This window comes from Eleginops maclovinus, chromosome 2 (genome assembly GCF_036324505.1).
Source record: "Eleginops maclovinus isolate JMC-PN-2008 ecotype Puerto Natales chromosome 2, JC_Emac_rtc_rv5, whole genome shotgun sequence".
Lineage (NCBI taxonomy): Eukaryota > Metazoa > Chordata > Actinopteri > Perciformes > Eleginopidae > Eleginops > Eleginops maclovinus.
The window spans coordinates 14,681,372-14,707,513 of record NC_086350.1 but is presented as its reverse complement, the minus strand read 5'-3'; the positions used below and the strand labels follow the sequence as shown (position 1 = coordinate 14,707,513).

The 26,142-nt window shown below is 40.5% G+C and overlaps 1 protein-coding gene across 1 annotated transcript in view; it reads left to right on the top strand.

The window, feature by feature from the left end:
* shank3a (SH3 and multiple ankyrin repeat domains 3a) overlaps positions 1-26,142 on the top strand; it is a 144,758-nt gene that overhangs the window by 52,912 nt on the left and 65,704 nt on the right. Inside the window, exons 5-8 of the mRNA XM_063874708.1 lie at positions 16,583-16,691; positions 17,281-17,432; positions 18,133-18,300; positions 21,399-21,515. Of these exons, the coding sequence (XP_063730778.1) occupies positions 16,583-16,691; positions 17,281-17,432; positions 18,133-18,300; positions 21,399-21,515 (546 nt within the window). The remainder of the gene's footprint in view (positions 1-16,582; positions 16,692-17,280; positions 17,433-18,132; positions 18,301-21,398; positions 21,516-26,142) is intronic.

The window sequence follows — 26,142 nt, the reverse complement described above, 5'->3', positions numbered from 1 at the left end:
AAAATCACCCCTTACCATCTCTCCGTCTGTCTGCACAGGAGTCAGAGTGTGCGCCTGTGCTTGGGTGACTGTTTGTGTGAGTGACCATGTGAGTGTGCATGTGCTGCTTTGACAACAGGAGAGGGAGTGAAGGAGCAGGACAGGGATCAAGATGAAGGGGAGGGGTACTGGATATGGCCATGTGGATGATGTTTTGGCATTGGGACTGTAGCATACCTACGGGAGTGAGTGTTTGACGTGGAGTGTGTGTGTGTGTGTGTGTGTGTGTGTGTGTGTGTGTGTGTGTGTGTGTGTGTGTGTGTGTGTGTGTGTGTGTGTGTGTGTGTGTGTGTGTGTGTGTGTGTGTGTGTGTGTGTGTGTGTGTGTGTGAGTGTGAGTGTGAGAGATGGGATCCGCTCTGGGCAGAAGACAAGCAGCCGAGAGAAGAGAAAGACAAACTAAAGAAGCAAGGAAGGCCAGGCTCAATAGTAAGGTACCCCAATTGCTCTCATCATATCTTTAATTTGATCATTATGTCTGGTGTAATTATGTATTTTTCCTCCTCTGTCTCTCTCTTTCATACTTTCTGCCTCTAATGAATTCCTGCACACTCCCCAACTCATCTCTGTCTACCTGTCTGTGCTCTCTCTCTTTCTCTCTCCCGCTTCCGTTCTGTTGTTATGCTCTGCTGCATGTTGGCTGTGTGAAGAGCTGGTGCAGTCTTGTCTGAAACATTGACAGAATGCTAATGTTTCTCTCTGCACTGGCTCAGTTACCAACCATACGCTACGATCACTGTGTCTATCTGCTTGTGTGTTTATTTGCGGGTGTGTCTGTGTGTGTGTCTGCGCGCTTGTGTGTGTGGGTCTCTGACATGTTAGAGGAGGTATGAATGTTTTTGACAGCTACCTGTGACCTGTGTGAGGGACTGAGTAAGCAAGGGAAATATATGTACGTATGTGTGTCTGTATGTGGCAGACATTCCTGTATGCTAGTGTGTGTGCACATGAGTATAAAAAATGTGTGTATCACTGCACATGGCAATGTGTGTGTGCTCGTGGGTCTCTCTGGAGCATTCGTTGCTTTATGGTTTTTACTTTCTGTTATCATAGTGCTCCACTTGTGTCACATTGCTGTTGTTACCTTCTGTTGACGCTCTTTGATGGAGAAAGCTTTACTAATGTGTGTTTGTGTCGGAGAGAAACAAAGCTGCAAAGAGCCAAAGGACAGCATAATATCTGGGTACAGTTGTTAAGCTAATACAGCTTTTCTGTGAACCTCCAGTGTGAGTTCCAAAGCTGTCTGTCTCAGTCAGTGAGGCTCAGCAGGTGGCTCAACAGGATGACCTTCTCTACAAAATATCCAACACAAACATGTCTTCCATAAGTCCATTTGGTCAATAATTGACAAAGTAGAATCCAAGAGGTATACAAACTCATTATTTATAGTTTTTAATTTATGTCCTTTCTGTTGTTTTGTAACTTTTCAGTACATCCAGCTAGTGTCAGTAACAGCGTTTAAAACACTGCTCTGCACTGAAGTGTGATTTGTGCTCCTTTGCTTTGGCCCCGGCTTGGAGAGTGTTATTTAGCATTACAGTTGCCTGATGCCACTGCTTTCCCTCTAATGTGTTTGTGTCTTCTGTGATGCTTCTTTTCTAGCATGTTTTCAAGTTGTTGTGCTGGAAATTGCAGCTTTGTAATCAACTAATGTGTAAGTAAGAGAGGGGGTTTTAAAAGAAGGAATTGATTATTTTGTGTTCAGCCTGCTTTGAAACCAGGCCATGTAGAAACTATAGCCGCAGGGTCTTCATAACACACTCCAGTAAGCTTTATTTTGGTCTAGGCTTGCAGGTACTGTTAATGGTTATTTTTTGGGCTCTGGTTTTTGCGATATGAGTAATGTATTTTGTTAGTGCAAAAGCTGATAGGGAGCCATGTGTCGTTCATAGATTTACCCTTGGCAATATTCTACGGTCTGCATTAAAATGTTCAAATTGGGTAACAATTGAGATCTGATAAAAATTATGAATGGAGGACAACTCTTTGAATAAATGTATTGTTTCAGTCTGAGAATATAAATTGCTAAAACAAGCTTCAGCAACAATGTGCAACTAAACCAGAAGATGTTAATCACATTATAAATGTCCCAGTTAGTCAGTCTCTGACATCGGCAGTGTAGAGGATACATTCAACTCCACATGTTCAACTCCCTGCATTGTGGCTCATACTAAACAGACTGTGGTGGAAGACAAACATGCACATCACAGCCGATGCCTTCACTGTTAGAATGAAAAATGTGACTTATTGTGTCCTGTTTCAGGAAATGTAAACCAAGCAAAAAGCCATTTAGCTGGCTACACATACTTTCTCCTTTCATTTATCGTCTGAATTCTAACTCGCTTCTGATCACCACTGATTTTTTATGTTTTTCACAAACAGTAGAAATAACATGCATTTTGCATCCATCCATTAAACTGAAGTGGAACTGGACTTGCTTGATGATGCTTCACCTCATTGCACAAGTTCATTTCACCATAAAGAAATAGCACATTGTATAGTTCTTGCTCCATACAGTACCACATCCCACGAGCAGGAGACATTATTCTAGGTCAGGCAGTATGAATAGAGGAATATAGAATAAGACGCCAGAGGGACAAAGTACAATAGAGTTCTAATACTCATCTAGCTGAATAAATACAATACCCACAAACCCCTGTGTGTTCTAGCCTGCAGCGGGCTGCCCTCATCTGTTTTCTCTCTGTAGCCTGTAGGCTGTGTGCAGCCAAGGTTCAAATGTAGGGGAGGGTCTGGTTTGGTATATCAGCTCTATTTTGGATTTGAGTTTTACTAGGCTTAGCTCCAGTTGGTCTTTTCACTTTTGGCAATGTTTAGTCGCTGTTGATCCTCTGGCTCTGTCCCAGTACTGCCTGCCTGCCAGTGTCGTGCTGTCAGTTTGTGTCTGTCTAAAAGCACATGACTGGACCTGATTCAGCTCTTTCTTTCTCTGGACTCTTTGATTCTGATGACAGTATGCATTCCCTTTGCTTGCAAACACAAACATATGCAGTCATACAAACAACAATAGCGCTCTATTGTCATTTTTCATGTGACAGAATTTATTGACTGTAACACTGAAGCATCTCTCATTACTCAAATAAAAATATATGTTGTGAATATAAAACAGTACTTGTAGGAGTGACTGAAATAAATGGTCTAGAATGCAATTCATGGTTCCCACCAATTTTGAAGATGTTTTGCTCAAATCCAACTTGTAGCATCTCTCATGGTCGGCATGCTCAAACAGTCATACCGCTACCAAAGTCTGGGTCAATCCACTTATTTTTTCATCTCAGTCCTCACACACAACGTTGTCTAACTTGCAGGTGCTGCTGACTTTGCAGATACCACCTGGTCTTAATTATAATCCATTTTAACTTCCATGATCTAAGACCACATATTGAGCTTACTCAAGCAGAGGGCTTTATCTTTCGCGATCCCGGCAGCCCTCCTCAGATTGCAGTGAAGTGCGCACCGCTCAGTGTGTTGAGGGCATGCCAAGCTAACACCTGTGGAGCACTTGTCTCCAGGGTGGGATCAGAAAGAATCCATTATCATAAATTTTAGGTGGCTCAGTAAGAAGCTGCTATAATCACGGGCAATCACATTTCATACCCTTTAAACACTAGGAAACACTTTAGGTGGAGTTATTAAAAAAGCAAATGGCCTGCGTAGCTGTAGCCCGGTCACTCTGTGTTTGGATTGAAACACCGGGACAGGACTGGCAGGAGCAAACCGTCCTGAGGGAGTTCTAGTCAAGATAGAAGTTTTAATTGGTTTGATTCTTTTTTTGGAACCGTTGCCTGTTGATTTGCAATAGAACTGCAGAATACTTAATCAAAATGACAAGTTTGATGAACACATCAGCACTTTGGTTTCTGTGGTTACTTTCTAATGATTACACAAACTTCAATCGAATGATTTGCCATGTGCAATTACAGCTTGTGGGTGCACAACACCCAACAACAATAAAATAGAGCCCGTAGATTCTGAGTGGAGTATCACTGTTCCAACACCCATGAATAATCTGTCTTTCATAAAAATATTGCTTCTTTGTGTCTTTGTGTGACATTTAAATGTATGTGTTGCTGTTTATGCCAATGCATTCTTTCTCTTTTTTTTGCATTAATGGGTTGGCGAGTAAGCCACAGCTCAATTGTACTGATGGAGGGGACAATACTCGACAAAGCCATGCTGCCAGTGTGGACAGGAGGGTGGGTGGAATCGGTTGAGCGTAGAGCAGAATGTGTTTTTGGGTCCACATACAATAAGCCTGTGCTCTGCCTGTTTGTGAGTGTGTTGATGAGTGGGAAAGAGGCCGTGGCTTTGTCCTGCTTTGTTCCGGCCTCCTGTCAACCCTATCAGAACTCATTCACTCTCGCCTGTTGTTCATCCAGAGTAATACTAGATATTATACACAGCTAAAACCTAAAAAATCTAGTGCCTCAGAAAAAGGATTACTCAGAAGGCGCCATGCTGCTTCGCTCAGAAAGATCCTTCAGGAGCCGAGCAACAGAGGTAACACTCAATACACTACTGCTAGAATGACTCGTGACATCAAGAGTAAATGCAGTTGTAAATGACTTTTGACCTTTTCTTATTCAGTTACCAATTGAGAAACGAACTTTGTTGTGATGTGTAGTGAAGTTATTTACCAGCTTTACATTTTTCTGGATTCCTGGAGTCCACATGTTGGCCTGCTTTGATGTGTGTGTGAGCTTCATTTTAATACTTTCGATTTACCATACTGTTTTGGTTCATGAATAACAAAGATTTTAGCTCAACACAAAATGACTTATCACAAATCATGAAGACTGCTTTCACTTTTTCTGATGGCTTGCCTCGGATCAATTTATCAGTGTTTCCATCTCATTGTTTGTGGTTTGAACACAGAGCTAGTCTGTGTATTTGAGTAAACATAGTGGTGTGTGCATGCTGTGTCAGCACGTGGCATGGCTCCAGGTGAAGGCTGGCTTTGGACTAGAATGCAAAGAGGCATTCTTTGTTTCTTTTTCTTGTTCTCCTTAATCAGCTTTATATTACCCATCACAAAACATCAATAACAATGTCACAAACCCCCTTCATAAACCGAAAAAAAACGCGTTTCAGTTAAAGGACAGTCTGAGATAATGACGTTTTATAGACCGAGTGTCAGATTACTGTAATAATGACTGCTCCTTTCTAATTCTTCACCAGAGACATCTGAAATTGAATTAAATTGCAAAAACATTCACAGTCAATGATGAGTTTAATGCTGTTGCTATAGTAACAGCACTCCCATAGTGCTTTGATAGTGGGGAGATTTCTTTTACCGCACTCATGCATCATGAATAAAATGTGTTCAGTGTAATAAATAATGAATGTGTGTGTATGTGTATGTGTGTGTGTACTGTGTTTGTGTCCAATACATTTCATCCTCAAGCCTCCACTGCTTTTTCATGTGGTGTTAGTCCCCCTCTAAGCTTAAGAGTGTATTAAAACACTCTATTTTCTGCTGCTATACAGTAAAGGTTGGAGATTTCCCTCACAGAAAATCCTATTTCTTGAAATCAAGTCCATACTTAGTCCTACAGTATATTGGTGTTTTTGTAGCTGAGTGCATTACGATTTAAGCCTGTTAGGCATGGATATTGAAGATTACTTAGGCTTTCTTTCTCTCAGACAAACATACTGTAGGCTGAGGTCCAAACAGAGTAAATAACAGGCAGTGCGTATACACAAACAAACAACAGCCCTGTTACTATTATTGTTATAATCCCAGATTGAGGTTCATTAGTGTGTTCCTATATTGGAAATATGAACTCAAATCCACCAGTCAGATGTAACGTTTAATATACACTCTGCCTGTCTGTGTGTCCTGGACTTGATCATTTTTACATTCAATCTGGAAACAAGTATTTGTCATATTTCAGGGACAACTTTCAGTAGAGAACACTTAAAATTGCTGAAGGCACTCAAAGTGTCTAAAATTGCTCCCTTGTGAATGATTGCAGCTTTGATTTCCATTGGTTATCGATAGTGATTTCGAATCCCTGCAGAACAAGATTTCTCCTCCAGCACCACATAGAGATGTTCAGGATGCTATTTATCAGTCATTGTGGCGGCAAATATATAATATGTACACTGCTTCTGTTTGTTGCTTAGCCAGTTCAGAGCTTTCATTCGTCACTCAAGATAGTTTCTTTAAGTGATGTTTGGATATTTTTTTCTGTGTTTGTGGCCATTTTCTCCGTATAGAAAGAAAATATGCTTTGTACAAAGTATTGTTTTAAATTCACCTTTGTAGAACTGTTTCTAATGATGGATTGAAAGAGCTTTAGCTGCCCATGTGTTTGCTGGGATATAGAGCTCTTCATTATTCATTGCAGTTCATTATTTGATGTGTTCAAAAGTAAGAAAATGTTGCTAACATGTCAGAGAGTTTTATACCAAATGTATCTGTGAGAAGTGTTTCAATTTCAAATAGATGTTTTCAAGTGTATGATGAACCTTACTTCCACAAAAGGCACATTTCACCTTTCTAAATTGCCTCACTCAACCTCAGATGGACTGGATAAAAAAAGAGGAAATAAAACTCTATCCCAAATCTGAAAAGACCTGACATCAACTGCACCTGAGCCAAGAAATTCAGACTGTCCAAAAACATTTTACTTTTTGAGAATAAAGATCTAATATTACTATAGAATAATAATTAGAGGATTTCACAACAATCTACAGTGGATTAGTTGGTCCTTTCAGTCAAAGGAGTTACTTTGTCATTTATAATTCAAGAGAAAGAAATATTGCACGGGACAGGAAAGATTAGAGCTGTAAATAGATTGCCGCCCCCTTTTCTCATCTCGTAACCCCCCCTTTTTTCTCATTTTCAGTGATGTCTTCTTTCAACTACTCTCGTCCATCCTTCCCCTCGCCTGATCCCATTCTTGTGTGTTTCTGCCACACCACACCATATCATTGTGTTGCATTTTTAATGGGGACATGCTTCTAGACCTTCATACTCTGCAATAAATCCATGAATTATAGAATAAACTGGCAAATAAAACTAGCTAAGCGGTTTGCCTTCTTTTTCTTTTGACGAAAAAAGGTTTAAAAAGAAGTAGCCTCTGTTTTGAAAGAGAAACTCCAGAAGCCGCTGTAGCAGTGACAGCTTCACTATACAGTCCCCACTGTCAGTCTCGGCTTTGTGTTTTCTTTTGTGCATATTAGTATTCCTACATGATGCCTCTTACTTTTATCTCCCTCAGATATGGAGCTGAGAGAATACTGCCGGATCCCCTTTGCTCTAACTTTCATCAACTACAAACATACATTTATACAATATATAAGAAAATCTCTTTGTGAACTTTATAATACAACCACCGTGTAACAATTCAAGTCTGCAAACTGTGCTTGCATTATTTGACTAAAGACCACATCTGCATTTCCTGTTATACAATAGAAAATAAAATCCTGTCTGAAATCAGTCTTTTCTTGTCTATATCTCAACATGCAGTACTCTGAGACATTACTCTTAGATATGATCTATTATGATGGTAGGACATTCAACTAGATCCATTATGTCACTTCATAAACCCCAGAAAAAAAAGCTGTCGTGTGAGCAGGGGTATGAGAATTTAGCCCAGAGTGGGCCTGGATTTAATATGGAGTGGTGTTTCTGTACTTTAGGTTTGTGTGTCTAATTAAAATTCAGTGCCCCTGCAGCAGGACGGCCTCTGCACAAAGCAGCTGGGAGACGGAGGTCAGGGCTTACCGGCTCTCGCTCCAGCCTTTATATAAGTGGCTGTCAACAAAGCACAGACAGACAGAGATTCAGGAACACTCAGCGCCAGATAACGGTGTTTGTGTTTGCTGTCAACACAGAAGTAGAGGCAGTTGTCCTTTTTTAATTTTGGGATTTATTGTTGATGCCTGGATTTCTAGTAAGAGCAACTTTATTGCATAAAACTAAACAAAGACGGCTAATGCTTCTGGTAAGATCCTACTGATGGAATCTCTGCCACCTCATACTGATTGTCATTTGGACTATAACATTGTATATATAATTCATTTTCTACACACTTGTTTATTAACAGAGCACGTACAAGTTAATAATTGAATCATATTAACAGCAACAGTTTGAACTGTGTGTTGCTCATCAGTCATACTGTTGGGTCTGATTTATCACACCATCCGTTAGTGTCACCACCATGTTCCGCATCGCTGTCAGACCGGCTGAGCATACAAGTTGTCTGGCATCTGAAGAGGCTTCGCTTTAAAAGATGACAGCTAAATGCTGACAGGGCATACCTGATGAGTTGAAAGCACAAAGTAGCATCATGTGAGTCAGTTGAAGTCACAGGAAGATGGACAGACAATTTTGAACTGTGTGCTTTGTTGGCAACTAGCATGGAGTGGCTTACTTCACTACACCATGCAGTAGGTCTGAACTCCTTGAGGATTTTAGACACAAGTAAGTGCTTTTCCTGCATGTAGGCATGGGTATTGGTGTATGTGGGAATATCTTTTACTGTAAATAGGGATGTCACTACATCGTGCTGTCAAACTGTTCAAATCCGGAAGGATATAAAGCCCAGGTGTCTTGTTGTGCGTCCTCGACAGCTTCTCCTCTCTGCATAACAGCTGTTTGCTGTCTTTGCATCCACCTCTCTCTCCCTCTCGTTCCCTTAACCAAACACTCGCTCCAGAGCACACTCACTTGACGTTTTGTGATCAATTATTTAGTTAAATCAATACGATGCAACCAGGAGGCTTGCTATCAAATTTGTATTGAGCATTTTAGAATGTTACTTGTTTTAGTATCAACTGATGCTTTTTTGTGACACCCCTAACGTTACCGATATGCTTGTGTTCATGGTACAGCATCTGTAATGCGGCAGGTGGGCTCTAGTATGACTTCCACGTCTGCATGAATCCTCAGCTCTTTCTGTTTAGGCTGTGCTCTTATCATCCTGATGCATGCCTTTCCCCAGAGCAGCCCCATGACCCACTACACCGGCTCGTTGTGTTTATTGCCTAAGCAGTTGTGACACTTTAGAACATGTGTGGGTTTTACAGGCCAGCTCACATTATGCCAGTGTATGATCCCCCCACCATGTTGGCGAACATTGTAATTACTACTCACCCATGGCCCGGTGTAGTGTAGGCCAGCTGTGAGGGACCAGCGGCTATGTGACCATATGGTAATGAGTGTAAATATAGGGCAGTGAAAGTGTCTGACATACATTTGGACAAGCTGTATGGATGCACTTTAGCTATTGAACAGAACATTGAGCGTGTATACTTCCTTTTTATGAAGCTAGAGCAAAAACATGTCATAAAAGGAGGAGGGGAAATAACAGAGAATAGCCAGAGAACATAGTGAGTAAAAGAGGAAGGAAAGACAACTAGGGAGTCAAATTGTCTCTGTGATTTCTGGACTCCTACCCAGGCTTTTATCAGGTACTGTCAGATAATCCCCCCTATGGAGGGAAGGCAAGAGCCTCCTGGGGGAACTGAAGTTAAAAAAAAAGGAACCTTCATCATCTTTTTCATTCTAGCTGAAGTAGCTTGTCCACTCATTTTGTTCCTCTGATTGGTGATCTTTTACAATGCGCTGCACGGTATTCAGGACACATTAACAGGAAAGTCTGTAGGAGAAGGCTGAATCCTGAATAAGTGAAGGGTTGATAACAAGGCTGACCCTCTATCAGGAGGTTCCCACTAAGTAACCAGCTACTTTTACTGCAGTGAAGTTACCTTTTTCGGTATGGAAATGTGACATGACAACATTTATAGCTTTAGCTGGAGTGTCTTTTATGTATACCATTGCAAATCTAAGATTACTTTTATTCAGTATGTATGTTTAGTTGAGTTTTGATTGAATTATTTTTTTGATTTTTCCGGTCGCAGCAGCACAAGTTGTAGCCATCTTTTGAAAAGACTGTGCATGAACAAAAGTTTAATTTGTACCAAATGCTGAACTTATACAATGGCGCTGTTGGAGAATAATTCCTAATCATAGTGCAGATAAGGACAGCTCGTGCTGAGCTTCAAAATGAATCTGCAGGATATTTTCTTGGTTTAACAAGTTGGGAACTTGCCATAGATTCCCTGAGTTGATTAGTGCTGCTGTTTCTTTCTCTGCTGCGCTGAGATTAGACACTGTCTTCCATTTCCAAGTCTCCCTCTCTTTCTCTCATCTGCTCTTTGTTTGTCGTCCCTCTCTTTTGTCTACTTGATTCGGCGTAGCATGGTAACACCTCATTTTAACAGTATCCACAAAAACTGCTTGGACTACCAATAAATGTGTATGCTCATTGACATTTTTCCTAATTGTACAGCCTGCAAATGTTGGTATACCTTTGAGTTAGTCAAAATACACGTATTACTATCACCAATCTGGCAGATTAAATAAAGGGCTCACATTACATGTTACCAGAAATGATAAAGTGACATTTACACTACAAAATATTTGTATATATATATTTCTTAATATTCTGCCTAGTTGGTTCATGATTAACCATTTATTTTTGCTGTTCAGTCATGCTTTTGTTGTTTTCCTTGTAATATCTCTGTTCCAGTACCACACTTTAAACACCACAGAACAAAACTCTTTGTGATATTCAAGGAGGAGTTGAGGTGAGACACTGTAAAACAGTATTTGTAGATTAGCTAGATGTAACTTATTGGTTTGAAATGGATAGTAAAAACAGATGGTTACTGCTCATTCATTGGACAAAATATAAATACATAATGACTGAGACACATATGTTCTTCTGAAGGGAAACATAACGTGTTTGCTGTGTTCAGAACTTCGAAATAATTAATAGATTGATGTGATCCGTCGTTATTTATATTTCGTCTAGCGTCATTCTGAGCGCCCCTCAGCACTTGGTGGTATTGTAATGCAGAGTTGTATCTCTTTCTTGTTACCCTTCGTCCCTGCACAAGTTGCTCTGAAGTACATCACAGTAGTTGATGAGGTGCATTTGTTTGAACTTGTGTATGTGATGGATTTTAGCAGGGACTCACATTGTATCTATGGAGGTAGCTGCGAAACATGAAACCTCCATCTGGGCTGTAGAGATGTTAATATTAGTGAGGCATAAACCACTCTGATGGAGAAAATATAACAAAATACTGAAGCTGCTTGGGGCCCTTTATGTTGTGGAAAGTGCATGCAGGATCAGATGTATCTATTAAGTTTGTTTTGCCCCTGAGCTAATTGTAGCTACTGTAGCACCCGAGCAACAACAGAAACTACCAGGTCTGAGGCTGGTAACAAAAAAATGGATATGTACTGTGCACAAAATAAGGAGCACATTCAGCGACTCTACTAAACAGTAATTGTGCTTTAAGGTAACAACAATAATCAAGGATAATGCCTCCCGGTACACACTAACAATGAGTTCAATCAGAGCCGCTCACCCAGCTCCTATCAATGCGATTGATTGGCGTTTCTGTGTTAGTGGGTTATTAATTAATGTGACATTTTGCCTATTCTGTCACAAAAACAATAATACCTTTATTTATCTCTCTAGATGTAAGGACATGCAGATGTTGGTGATCATAAAGCTCATTATTTTCATTAACTTTTAAATGTTGTTTTGGAATATTAAGTACATACACTATCAAGGATGGAACCACTTGTCTCCCTCCCCCAAACCAATGATTTATTAGACATGATTGCGTGATTAACCCGTTTCATTTTTGCTCACACAGTGGGTTTTATGTGCGCAATGATTTCACCTACTGCTGAGTGCAGGATGTGGCTACTAATTATTTTTTTTTACTTCACGCTACACAACCATTACAACCGTATAATAAGCATAAATCATTATAAGATTTTCTTTAAAGTCAGTCTTCTTCCCAGAATACAACATAAGAAAAATCGCCCTTGAAACACAGTAGTCACAATATTCACAATCATATGTGAATGAAACTTGGCAAGTAAATGATTTGAATCCAAACAGATTTGGGCACTTTGCATATTTTTCATAATTCTTTTGAATTTCAATGCACTTTCATGACGTGTGTAGGATGATTTTAATCCACTCGCCAATCATTCCCATTCCCTGCAGCATGCTGATGCAAACGCATATTTACTCTTAAAGGTCCCCTATTATGCAAAATGCACTTGTATGCAAAATGCCCCGGTGTGTAAGGAGACTCACAAAGTGTCAGAAAATACAACAATTCCTCTTTTCCTCCTTACCCACATCTCTAAAACCGGGGGTACAAACGAGCTGGTCTAGATTTGCTGCCGATATGTCGTCATATCGGAAATGTGGGCTGGCTTTAAATTGAACTCCTGGCAACGTCCCGCCCACGTGACACGTCCCAACCTATCGTCCGCAGTATACATCCGCGAGCTGAATCCCCTCCGCAGCACCTCTCTGTGGGTACTTCTCACTTCTCTTTTACATCCCTGCATCCCTCACTTGCTTCTTTCCTTGCGCATTAGTCCCTCCCACCAGGGATGCATGGAGAGACAAAAGGAAACCACGCGAAGAGAGAGGAAGCAAGAAAATGAGCTTTAAGAGCAATGGGACTTCCTTTCCTCTGAGCCTCACGTGAAGCGACGTCTGTTTGTGATGACGCCTAGTAGGCCTACAGCTCGACCGTCTGACACAAGGGGCAACTTCCGAGTCTCCAAAATGAAGCCCATAAGGAAGTGCAAAAACCTGCAGTTCCTCGAATGGCCGCGTGGCCTGGCTGCAAAACAGAGCAAATCCCCATAGAACCCCATGTTAAAATGTCTAACTTTGGAGCAGAAATAAACATGTTTACAGCCTGGTTCAAAAAACGGTTTTCTCTGTATAGCTAGTTTCCGCGTTCATGACAACTGTGAGGGGGGTGAATTTTCATTAAAAAATCCAGTTCAAAAGATATTAAGCCATAAAGTTCTTTGAGTGACAGCTGGGGTTGTTACATTAAGGTTAGCCGCATGGGATAGCTGTCACCTCATCCACTCAGCTCTCTAAATCGTTGAACTTGACCTATCGGTCGTGTTAGGCTTTTCTGAGTATTTTAATACGAAATTCTGAGGGATAACATGTCTTGCTATGCAGTTAATTGTGCTAACAGACCATCCAAGGATTCTGTGGTTCGTTTTTTTCGGTGAGTGAAATGTTTTATTGAAGTGTATTATATGTTAGCACCATTAGCAGGTATCGATTTTAAGAGTGCCTTAGGTCACCTCCTTATGCTGTAGGGTAGATTAACTTTACTGCAATCCAGTAATGACCGCTAAATTAGCTAACGTTATAGTTATTGGGAATAATGTTAAAGAAAATATGTTCATTAAATGAAGTCCATCAAAGTATGTTGTTTAGTTCTTAAACGTGATATATTCACAGTAACATTGACAAAATGTCAGCAAATCTAGTTTTTCTTTACCATCATAACATATAAATAAATACATGTTTGAAGTATTGTTGTATAGTGTCAGGTTAACTTACCCCAAGAAACGTATTAAGCCGGAGGAAAATGTCAACGTCTGGTGAGTGCTGCGAGTTACAGTTCAGGTTAGCATATACCGGTAGCCTAACTTCTAGCTACCTTGGTAACCTCGAGGTAGGTGGGCGTGTTCCAGCAGCCAGGCTTCATTCGCCCCGCCCCAGTTTCACTCACAACCCAACCCTTTAACCATTTATGGATTATCCGGGAGCAGGCGGAGTCAGGCACTGACAAGATGGCGCTGACAAGATGGCGCCCATTTGAGCTTCATTTGAGCTCTTCAGAAACCTATGGGTGACGTCACTGAGGGTTTGTCCATTATTTTTACAGTCAATGGTCTGACAGCAGACAGCTCGGTCCCCCCGCCCCGCGACGCGAATTGGAGATCATGAAAAATGTTTCCCAAAAAAACGGCACAAAAAAGCGCCATGGGACGCTCCTTAAGATGGTGCACACAAATCAACTTCCGGTGAGACCGAGGAGCGAGGAAATGACAAATAAGAGAAGTAAGAAGTACCCTGTGTCTCTGTGTATTCAGCAGGATGTCTGCAGGAGGGACTTCAAATTGTTGTATATATAATACATATTATGTCACTGTTCTAGTGGTAAACGCTGAGAAGTGTTTCAGGAATAACGCTTGGTGTGGTTTGGAACATAATATGGGGTTTAATTAGGGCAGCATTGAGCTGAGTATCTCCGTTAGAAACTTCTCTCTTCAGACAGAGAGCTGCACGACGCTCCAAAGGGGCGTGCCCAGCTTCAGCTCAGCTCAAATTTAAAGCGACAGTCACAGAATCAGCACTTTTGGAACAGGGCTGAAATAGAGGAGTATGAGGCATGATACAATGGGTGATCTGTTTGGTATTTTCAGCAAAACACTTTACATATGTGTGCATTGTATAGATATTGACCTACAACATATTGTTCACATATAGCACGATAGGAGACCTTTAAGTGAATGCCACTTTAAGTGAAAATCATTGCTCAAATGGTTCAAATAAAATGATCCTCACCCAACTCTGGCTTAAGGTTTTCTGCACTATTTTGTTCAAGCTGGGAAAATGACAGAGTTTTGGACAGGAAGAAAGAGAAAAGCAGCATCTAAAGCAGGAGACATAAAAGACATGCAAAGATTTTGGATGAGTTTTTAATATTGCCAAAAGCTAAAATCTCACATTTTTGGAATACTTTTTCAACAAGAAACATAAGGTACAACACTGTCTTATGTCTTAATTTAAATGAAGATGGGTTGGTTAATAATGCAAAACAAAACAACTGTCTTTTAGGATTGTATTTTCCGTTTCAGTTGCAAATGACTTGTTTTGAAAAGTAACAATTAGCATAGAGAAAATGTGTTAAGTCATTCCACCAGCCCTGCAAAGAGCTTTGATGTATGACAGGCTTTTATCCCGTTGTTTGTCTTCTGAATATCAGGACAATTGTCAGTGTATCATGGTGACTTGTAAACAATTCTTTGTGTCTTTGTACAATGGGTATGGTGCAAATGTGTATGCGTGTGTTACAAATAGAAAAAGATAACAAGTAGGAGAAAATCTTAAGAGTTTATTAAGCCCCTCTCAATAGCAGAACAATCATTACATAGGCTTTTTGTCAGTGCTCTGTATAACAGGCAATCAAATACAAATCAGATCTAGCTGATTCCTGGCCACTTCAAGGCAGTATAAGAGGCATTGTGCAGGACACACACACACACACACACACACACACACACACGCACACAACCTCAAAGCTCTTCCCACTCATGTGTACATTGGCTGCCAGAGCTGTCTTTGTATCCCATCACCATAACAACTGCCTCACAGAACATCTGAAAAAAAAGAGAAAAGCCAAAGTGAATTTCTCTAACTCAGTTTGACTTGGAGATGGTGAGAGGAGCGGTCGGCAGCTCCCTGCAGCATGTCAGCGTGGTGTGTGTGAACAACAGGCAGGCTTGTAGAGGCAAGCGTGCTGCAGATGACTTGGTGTGAAGAGAAAGGGAGGATACGATGTGCAATTCGGAAAGTGTAGGGTGTGACTTTTGAGAACGAAGGATATACAATGATGCGGCACACGGTGAGTGTTGAACATGGCAGCTCCAATCTTTTTGCATTCTTGCATGCGAGTCCTCATGTTTCACGTGTTTATGGAGTAATTAAGTTGTGTGAGAGGTGTTTGTGTGTGCATGTGTCCAGAGGCTTTTGCACATGTGCATGTTACGTAAGGACTGACGCTGAGAAGCAGCCAATGCAATAGTAATGAAAGTTTTCTGCTCATTTGGTATACTGCAGATATTGTGTATTTAGATCCTTGGGACACTTATTAGGTTATTATTCATGTGTTCATTGGGATTGTATGTGTTCAGTGTTAAACTATAAGGTAGTATACAGTATGTGTTTTGATAATAACTATCTATACTCCATGTCTTTCATAAGTACCGTACATAGTTATTTGATCATTTCTGCGCTATAATTTTCAGTTTTAGCCCGAGATAGATTGTTGCCTTGATACTTCAGGCTATAGTAACCTGTTATGAAATGTTAGTGCTGGTGTCTTGCTCATAGCTTCATTTTTCACTCTATACTCTACAGGCTTACACCCGTCAGCGGAGGTGATGAATATGTTTAATCATAAGTCACAGAGGAAATTAAGATTTGAAGTGTGTGAGTACAGTATGTGTGTGTTAGGATCTGGATAGAACTTGCGCACAGGTTTCTGCTTGTTTTATGAGAATGATTGTAAACATCAACATTAGACCCTGTGATGTAACAATTATGCTTCAAGGTACTGTAAAGTATTATACCCATAACGCTAATGCTTTTTTGGCACTTCCATCCAAAGGAAAGCTCTTTCAGATTTCTGCATTACTTCACTGCCTTTTCCTTGTCTATTTTGGTCCATCCTATAATAGCTTATACATCTACTGCACATGGTCCATTTGCTTGGTATGACAGAACAAAAATAAAACCTTCAAACACACAAGCAGAGAGCAGTGACTTTAGCTTTCATCTCTGTACTGCATTATTAAACATCTCCATCCACATGAGTCTGACATCACCCAATCACAGCTGTCTCTTCCCTCTGCTTCCCCCCTTGTCTCCCACCATTAGGCAAACCTGAAGAAGTTCGTGGAGTATGTGCAGCAGAGGAACATTGAAAAGGTCTCAAGGTTCCTGGAGAAAGGCCTGGACCCAAACTTCCATGATCCAGACACAGGAGGTGAGCATGTCTGTGCAAAGAAATATCCCTTATATACTTTAGTTATTTGTATTTATCTTTTACAACTTTGATTTGTCTTTATACTCAAGTCAATTAATTTGTCTTTCTGAAATCTTGCTTTCTCTCTCTCACTTGGTTCATTTTGTGTTTCACCCTAAAATGACCATTTTGGGGTTTTCTGAAATAAGTCTTCTGCACATTGGGCAAAGCTGGATTACTGTCGTTGCTAATCTCCTCACATTTATGCAAATGTTTGTCCAGCCATAAAGGAGATTTCCCTGTTGGGCGACCTGTGGTCTGACAGAGGAGCTGGGAAGCAGCGGCAATAAGAATGTGTTCATTTAAAACCAACAGGAAGCAGTCACTGGGACAGACCAGAGAGTGACAATCACCAGGCAGTTATCCAGATGCAGAGTCACTGAAAAGTTATACCCTCTGTTTTTAAGAATGAAGCTGGCAATTTATGTCTGCAAATATTGACAGGTTCAATTTTTTTAAATGTCAACTTTCTAAGATGAATGCACAGTAATGCCTCTGGAAGTATGTTGATTTTTTAATTAGTTTGCTCACTCATCCTTGCATTTGACAGAATGTCCTCTAACGCTGGCAGCACAGCTGGAGGGATGTGCAGAGCTCATCAAGGTGCTTAAAAGTGGGGGGGTTCATCTGGACTACAGAACAAAAGATGGCATTACTGCCCTACACAAGGCTGTGCGCAGCAAGAACCATACAGCGCTTATAGTGAGTATAACATGCACACCCTCACAGTTACACACACTCACACACACACAATCGTAGCAGAAAGCTGACTCCTCTACTTTCTTTCTTCTGCTATACCAGTCGCCCGCTTGCAAACTTTCCCTTTTGGGGAGGCAGAGTTTGCAGGTAGGCAATATCTGGCAGAGGGTGCTTGAGAAATGGAACACAGAGGGAGCTTGAGCAATTACCAAATATGCAGGGTTTCACGTGCCCTCCATGAACGGGCTGGCATATTCAGTGAATGGCCTTGTATGTGTCTGCTTTGAGGAGGCTTGTAACCTAAATGACAGGATTTACATGAGTCATATAATTGATTTCCTGTTGAGCCAGAACTGTTGAAAGTAAAATTGGTTATTTCCGGTCTGTCTTTGTCAGTATGTAAATATTCAATGACACTAAGCAGTGTAACATGCAAAAACTGTTGCTGCTATCGGTATACGAGGCTTCTAAAGTTCATAGTCTGATTTTACAAATGATTATAAACATGTCCCACAGTACAGGAATGCTCTATGCAGGGTGAAAAGTATTTGTATTGCTCAGTACTATTATTGCCTCTGCTGAATTATTTCTTGCAGCTGCATTGGCCTATTGTTAATGACATATTTATAGTATAGCCCTATGTACTGTTCAGTATATAGTCCTTTAAGCAATATTCCTAAAACCCTTCCTCTGTTCCCAATAGACACTGCTGGACTTGGGTGCATCGCCTGACTATAAAGACAGCAGGGGGTTGACTCCTCTCTATCACAGCTCGATGGTGGGAGGGGACCCCTACTGCTGTGAGCTGCTGCTGCATGATCATGCACAGGTCGGCTGTGTGGATGAGAATGGCTGGCAGGAGATACACCAGGTAATACACACCACAACAAACAAACATACACACACACACACACACACACACACACACACACACACACAAGCACACATACACGGAAAAGTGATGGATTGTGTGCAGAATACAAATGTAGTTACCACGTAAGCAGTCTTTTCTGGTTTTCAGTTGCATTGAATGGATTTTATGTTTCCTTCTCTTAGAGAATGTATTTTGTGGTGGTTGTATCCCTTGGGAGGAGTGGGGGGTCATGGGCAGGTGGGAAGCTCCAGCTATGGTAGAAAGTCATTTTTTCCCCCTTTCTGAAGGATTGAACATAGACCACTTTGGTAGACCTTTCAATCAATCTGCACTTCTGAACATTGTTTTTGTTTTCCTGCAAATGTATAAGAGTTAGCGGCTAAAATAAATATTCTATTTAAAACACCCTACTGAAATATTGCTTTATTTACTGCTTTAACCACAGACTCCTAAACATGTATGGTGCACATGCTCACACAATTTGAATGAATGCACAAACACTAATGACTGCTAAGATGTCATTTGTAGAGATATATTCTACACTAAGTGAACCAACAGTTTGTTGTACTACTGTTGTTGCAGCTGTATCTATGCCGGTGTCTGGCAGTTCAAGTAGTCGTGTAAATCTAGGGGAACCATAGAAATAGCTGCTTGACCTACAAAGAGCAAAAATGGCCAATATTGTGTGCATTTTACACTCACACTGCATCAAGCCATGCCCTGCTCTGTAAACATAATGGAAGCTAGTGCCTACATGTTGTTTTTGTTTGTGTCAGGGCTTTTAGGTTTATATCCAGGTAGTGACAGAAAGACACTGGAGGTCTGAAGGCTCTGTAAAAAAAGCCAAACAGAAAGCTTTGGGACTCATCTCTGCTGATGCTCACACTGAATATCAATAAATGCTAAGGAATGTAGAACTGGGGGAGTAAGGAATCAAGCTTACACGACTTATGTTATATTTGTATTGTAAATCTTCTTGATTATTTTCTGAAATAATTCCATTATCAATATTTGTACCATAGGAGATGACACCACACTTTCATTCATTTATTTATACTGGTGTCTATTGTAAATATAATAACTAATAAGACATGAATAGCAGCAGAATCCCAACTCCGCAAATAAGATTGCAAAAAGAAGTGACAACTTCAGTGAATGTTTGCCTGTTTGCAACTACCTTTCATTACCTGCGTTCCACTCCTCACTTCATCTTTTATTCTCTCCCTCATCGTTACTACCCTCAAGTCGGGTTTAGATCATCTCAAGGTCCCTGCTATTGTTGTCCTTAGTAATTCATGAGCAAGATGAAAAGTTAAACAGTTTTTTTCCCCTGGATAAGCTCAACTGAACTTTGTTGCCTAGAAAAATACACTTTATTAAGTTTAAATTAAACCTTGGAAATGGTGTTGTATAAAACCTAATTGAAGAATGTTGGTTCAAAGTTCTGTATTGTGTGGTGTGGTGCAAAAACCAGTCATTCGCATAAAAATGTGTTCAAAATGTGAGAGAGTTTAGGTTTCATATTTGTTGTTTTGCACTAAAACAACATTTACTCACATGTCAGTAACAAACATTGTGCCTTTTCTGTACAGGGGAAAAAACACTTTATGTTGATGTAGCCTCAACCAGCCCATCTTTGTGTTTGTCACAATATACTGCTGCTTTGATACATGTTGTTGGCAGCTGTATACTATTAATAATGTAACTACAAAGTCGTTCTCTTACTGTCTATGACGAGTGACACTGAAACTTGTGGGTTTGTCTGCTGATCTCTGACTGCAGGACGTGAAATTACTCTTTTTACTTTTGTATTGAAAATGATACTGTATATGAATGGAACTTGCACACACACAGCGTAACAGTTAGTCTTTATGGTTAGATCTCATGAATGGGCACTGAATTTGGAAATAAGTGCAGTTAACTGTTGAATCCAACGTGGCACAGAGAGTTTCTAGGACAAAAATACCCACTGATTACTATAGTGTGGTTTCCATAACACACCTTGTGTCTCCTCCATTCTGCTGGCATGCTTAGGAGAAGCTACTGTAGGGAAAGATGAACGTCAGAAATTAAAGCTATGAGGGTTTGTTTTCATACTTGTCTCCCTATTGGTGTGCACATACAGTACAGTAAGGGGTTTAAAAGGGACTCAGATGATGTAGCTGTGTTTATAAATTCCTGACTCCGCAGAGTAAATCCAAAGGTCCTTCAGCCTCACACACTTCCTCCCTATTTCTTCCTCCTTTTCCTTGTCTTTCCAATTTCTCTGTCATTTCCAGCATTAGTATTCTAGAGGAATACATCCTGTACAATGGGATACACTGCTGAAGGTGTGATAACCAACAACAATCCCAGCATCATTTGTGCGCTGTCTCACCACTGTCACACACTCTTAGCAAAACATAACACAGGAGGGGGAAAACAATTGCTGGGTAGAGACGGTGGGCTTCTTTGTCAATGACACAGCACAAAACCACCGAGTAGCAGGCAGAAGAGGGAGGACATAAAGATAAGATAAAAAGTGTATTGCTTCCAGTTATGGGAAAGAAAGAAGCTGAAAAAAGGCATCTCATTTATGAGAATAATTTTACCTCAGAGATTTTGCCTCAGGTGAACAAGGGTCTCTCTTGCTCTACGAGACTCTGAACTACATGTGTGAGGGAATCAGCCCCAGGGAAAAACAAGACAAATATTCCAAACTTAAAAAATGTCTGAGGTCTACAAATTTTAAGTGTAATATGAATCGGTAAGTTAATCTGTAGAAACCTGTATCTGGGCTCATTCTACTATTATCTATTAAAGGAGAAATGGCTGTATTTAAAAACAACTTGCTGTTTTTGGTCATACAGGCAGAACCAGAGGCATACTGCAAACAAAAGCTCATACAAACACAATGAGCTCTGGACTCATACCGTACACGTTACGTCCCTGGTTAAAATCCAGTGCGGGTCCTTTGTCACACTTTTACACACTACACCTTTTTGTCATCTTTTCATTTTCTCAGAGACACTGGGTGATGGCGCCCTTTTCACTTTGTAACCAAACAAGGATTAATTATGTAAAAAAAGAGTAAATTAATGAATTTGTCCTTTCAGGCATGCCGCTATGGCCACGTGCAGCACTTGGAGCACCTGCTGTTCTACGGAGCTGACATGAGCGCCCAGAATGCATCTGGAAACACCGCCCTCCATGTGTGTGCTCTCTACAACCAGGTAACTAGTAGTTTTTTTTTAAAATGCTTGTGTGCTTAGAGAGTGTGGTTTTCTTCAGAAAGACATGCATATTGTACTGTGGCGCGAGGGGCCAAAGGAAGAAGAGGATAAAGGTAAAGGCAAAGGATACCTCTGAGTAAAAGCAGACCGAGTAGTGGCAGCCTGAATCAGATGTTTCCTTTACCTGGTCATCTACACTATATGTGGAAGTGGGAGATGTGTATTCCCCTTTGCTGCAATTTGGATGAAAGCAGCAAACAGTGTTTTGCTGCTCTGATACCTTAGAGACTGTCAGTGTCGAAGGGGTCTGTGTGTTGTGGTACAGAATTATTATTATGTGTGGGAGTTATTACAGTGATTACCTCAAGCTCTCATTCATGAGTACACACTGAGGATCCTACCTTGGTCGGTATTTATGATAATGTTTTATCATAAAGGATAAGGCCAGGGTATTTTACAGCTTTTCTATAAATCCTGTAACAGATTTTAAAGAACAAATCCTCTTTAATATATATGATATATCCAAGGTGATATTCACCACATTAGTGCTTATGTCACCCAGTGCAACAATTAAATGTTGTTAATAGTTTTTAGACAATAATAGTTGTTTATAGATGTATTGTTTTATTGTGGTCATGTTTTATGATTTGTTGGCAATAGAAAAATATAGAACATTTACAGGTTTTTTTCTTGAGGTAATTATCTATAACTTCAACAAAAATACGCATCAGCATGATTCTTTCAAGAAAAATCAATCGGCTTTCCTGCCAGTCTCCAAGTGATGAAGTTTTCACTGGCTGAGAAGATGATTTGGGTCGTATAAAGTAGCATATCAAGTAATAATATGATTCAAGGGTCTTATGGGGCCGTGATGACAGGAACCAAAGGCATAGTGTATATTTTAAAATATGAATGAATGTGTTCTATATCAAGAGAGGTACACGAGGATGAGAGCTTCAAATACTTCTGGGAAAATGACGACAGTGGTCAGGTCCAGTGTTCCCACATGTTGCTCTCTCCTGCTTGGGTGGATGCTGCTCCATAAGAAACATGTAACTGGGCGTTCTGCAAAAGGCTTTACTGCTCCTTTGGAGAATAGAGAGTAGTTCTCAGTTCATGAACATTAAATGAGTACTTTACTCCTCTCTCTCTCACTCTCTCTTTTCTTTTGCAAATTAAGTAAAAAATGTGCGCAAGGGCCAGTCCTGCGCTATTTCGCAGCCCCCCCCCCAAAAAAAAGCACAACAGTCTAAATCAAGACACCCACACAACAGACACCAACCAATTCAGATCAACTAATTAGGCAAAAAATAAACATCAACCACACAACTGAAGGCCTGTCCATGCCACAGCCGGCTATTGTCTTAACGTCCCCATTGTCCTACCTTAAAACTGTATGCGTCGTGTCTTGGCCGCAGTACCAACTAACCGAATGTCGATCTCACGTCTTGAGCCTGCGATTACTCCCACTGGGGGGAGGGGGGACATGTGATACATTTTTTAAAATAAACAGCCAATAAGGAAACTGCCAGAAGCAAACATACAGGGTCTCTTTGTGCTGTTAACTTAATGCAGGATCAGAGAGAAATCTTTATTTTATTTATTTATTTTTGGGCCCCCCTCCAGAACCGGCCCTGCACGTGACTGAAGTCATTCGGTGTTGTTCTTATCAGTGGAGGGCCGGCTTTAGTTTGTGATTGTACATGGACCGAATAAAATCAAAGACATAATGAATGAATAGTTTTATTTACTCGTACAACTTCTTATAAGTTCACAGTCTTGTTATGGTCAAACTCGCAGCTCTTGTGAGTTTCCAGTGTTTAGTGTGGCTGTTACCCCGCCAGTGGAGGTCCAACATCACGTTGAGCTGATTGATCTCAGAAACAGTGTCTCTTAGCAGGGTTCCAGCAGGCTCCGATCAGGCCTTCCTTGGATGATTATGTACCATTACAGACAGAAAAAAAGGGCTTTGAATTGACCGGGTACCTAGTCGTCTAGTGGCAATGATCAATACATCCATATGGAGAGAGAAAAGATAGTGTCAGAAAGAGCAGGGCCGCCGCTCCCTATACGCAGAGCACGCAGAGCGCGTAGGGCCCCTAGTACCTGGTGGGGGCCCCCGAAATTAAGATTGAAAAAAGACATAAAAATCATTACATTATTACACGAAAAAATATATATAAATTAGTTATGAACAGGCCCACCATTGTTTTAAAAAAAAGTATGTACCTTATCCCTCAATTACCTAATATGTAAAAAGAAGCCCCACCCCCCCATATTTACGCTCCACAATGGGACAAGAACGCCTAAGTGGCCTTGCTGTCATTAGCATCAATGCTGAAGTGGCACATGGAGTGTCTTTTGATGACTTTATTAGTGATTTTGCTGCCAGGAAATGTCGTTGTGCACCTTTGTAAAACAATACGTCACTAAGGTAGTTTTTGAGTGTGTGAAAAATGGTTGTGTGTGTGTGTGTTTGTGTGTGTGTGTGTGTGTGTGTGTGTTTAGAAGATGTTACTTCCTGTTATATCTTATTCATGTGCATAATTATTTTTGTTCATCTCTGGAGTCTGCAGTTGTTATTATTTTATGTGATGCTGTTGTTAAGAAGTTTAATATAAGTTGTATATATTATTTGTATATTACTGATGGTACTGCTGTTGTTGCTGATGTTCTTTGGGTTCATATGTTTATGTATATTTAATTTCAATTTTACAATAAATAGTAAAGGTTTGTGGAACTCTCAAAGTTTTGTGTTTTGTGACACGTGGGGTGGGGGGCCTCTGACCAATTATGCTTAGGGCCTCCAAAAGCTTAGCAGCGGCCCTGAGAAAGAGGTACAGTTGGACGAAGGTGGGAGAGAAGAATAATGGCAAGATAACATTATTAGCAACTCAATTTTCCTAAAGCCCAGGTTTGTCTGGCCATTAACCTTTACTTGCTAGACTTTTAGCTGGGCTTGGCATATGTGATTAGCAGCAATGAATGAAGGGATAGCGGGGGTCTTTTACCTGGCAGACAGATCCATGGGAGGTGCTCGGATGAATGATTGAGAAAGGACACAGTAAGTAAGGCAAATGGGGACAACACTGATGAGGGAAATTAAAAAGAATTGGCACAGGACACACACAGGACCAGTCGAAGTAATGCAATCTTATAATAAGCTGTATGGAGGAAGTGTCAATGTATTTCATTCCACAGTGATTGTTCTAGGCTGCACAAAAATGAGGAGGAATTCAGATCTCATTTAAAGTGTTGCAGCAGTAAATCACACATGTGATGTGCTTCAGATTAGTCACATTCGATTGTGAAAACAAGCTCAATGTTCAGTGAAGGATGGCAAATCTGCTTATATCTAATGAGAGAAGGGATCCCCAAATGTATAAACGTGGCTGTGAGAGGTACCATCTGTCATAATCTTAACACATGACTGACCCGTGTCAATGCTGTAAAGTACTTTATGTAGCTCACTGTGTATTGCTGTGTAGCTAATGTAATCACATCTAGCAAACCATGCTGAGATCTACTGGAAATGTTTCCTTAATGAATTCCTATAGGAAGCCTTGGAGAGAAAAGCAAGACAGATGGCCTACACTGTAATTGGTGTGTGTGTGTGTGTGGGGGGGGGGGGGGGGGTATGTGTGTTGTTTGTTTGTTTGCTTGTTTGTTTGTGCATGTCCTTGTAAAATAGTGTAGAATGTCTCAATACCACACATTATAGTTGGAATTGAATTCAGTTGTTGGTCTCAAAACTTGATTAACCTAACTAAATAAAGATGTAACATGCGTTGACATGGACATCAGACACAATAAAAAAGGCTAATATCTTGTAAGTTGCATGAATGCCTATAGATCTATATAATGGCTACTAGCAATCTTTTAACATTTCTCTCTAGCATTCATGTTTTCTCCATCATACCATTATATAACAGATTTTCCCTTAAATTCGTTCTTTATCCTTTTTGTAGCTAAACACGCGGAGGTTAGCACATGCACTCAGATCTGATTAAAGAATGTTGGATATAGTGTTCATTTTGATTCTTTACTCTTAAGTGTGTGTGTGTGTGTGTGTGTGTGTGTGTGTGTGTGTGTGTGTGTGTGTGTGTGTGTGTGTGTGTGTGTGTGTGTGTGTGTGTGTGTGTGTGTGTGTGTGTGTGTGTGTGTGTGTGTGTGTGTGTGTGTGTGTGTGTGTGTGTGGACATGTGTATGCAACTGCATAATGCACAGCTGATTAGCGATCATCACACTTTGCTAACAGGCATTTATCTTTATGCGTTTTAAGATGTTTTAGACCCTGCACAGATACTGTATACGCTATTAGTAGTAAGAGTGATAATGCATTATTCATAACACAAATTCTCCATTTACAAATATCTCCATGTGTTCACAAACCAGGTTTACATGTACTGCAGGACACCTTGGTCATTTCAGGGCAGAGTCAGGCACCCACGTAGCTACCATCTATGTGTTTTACCAGAAGAGGGTGCTCCAGTTTGTTTGTGTTAACCTTATACATACTGTATGTATTGCAAGAGCAGTGAATCAGATTCACCCAGGATGATGAGGAAACATGGATCTTATTAGCTTAATGTTCATATATTGTGTGTGTTACTGTGCTTTTATAGAG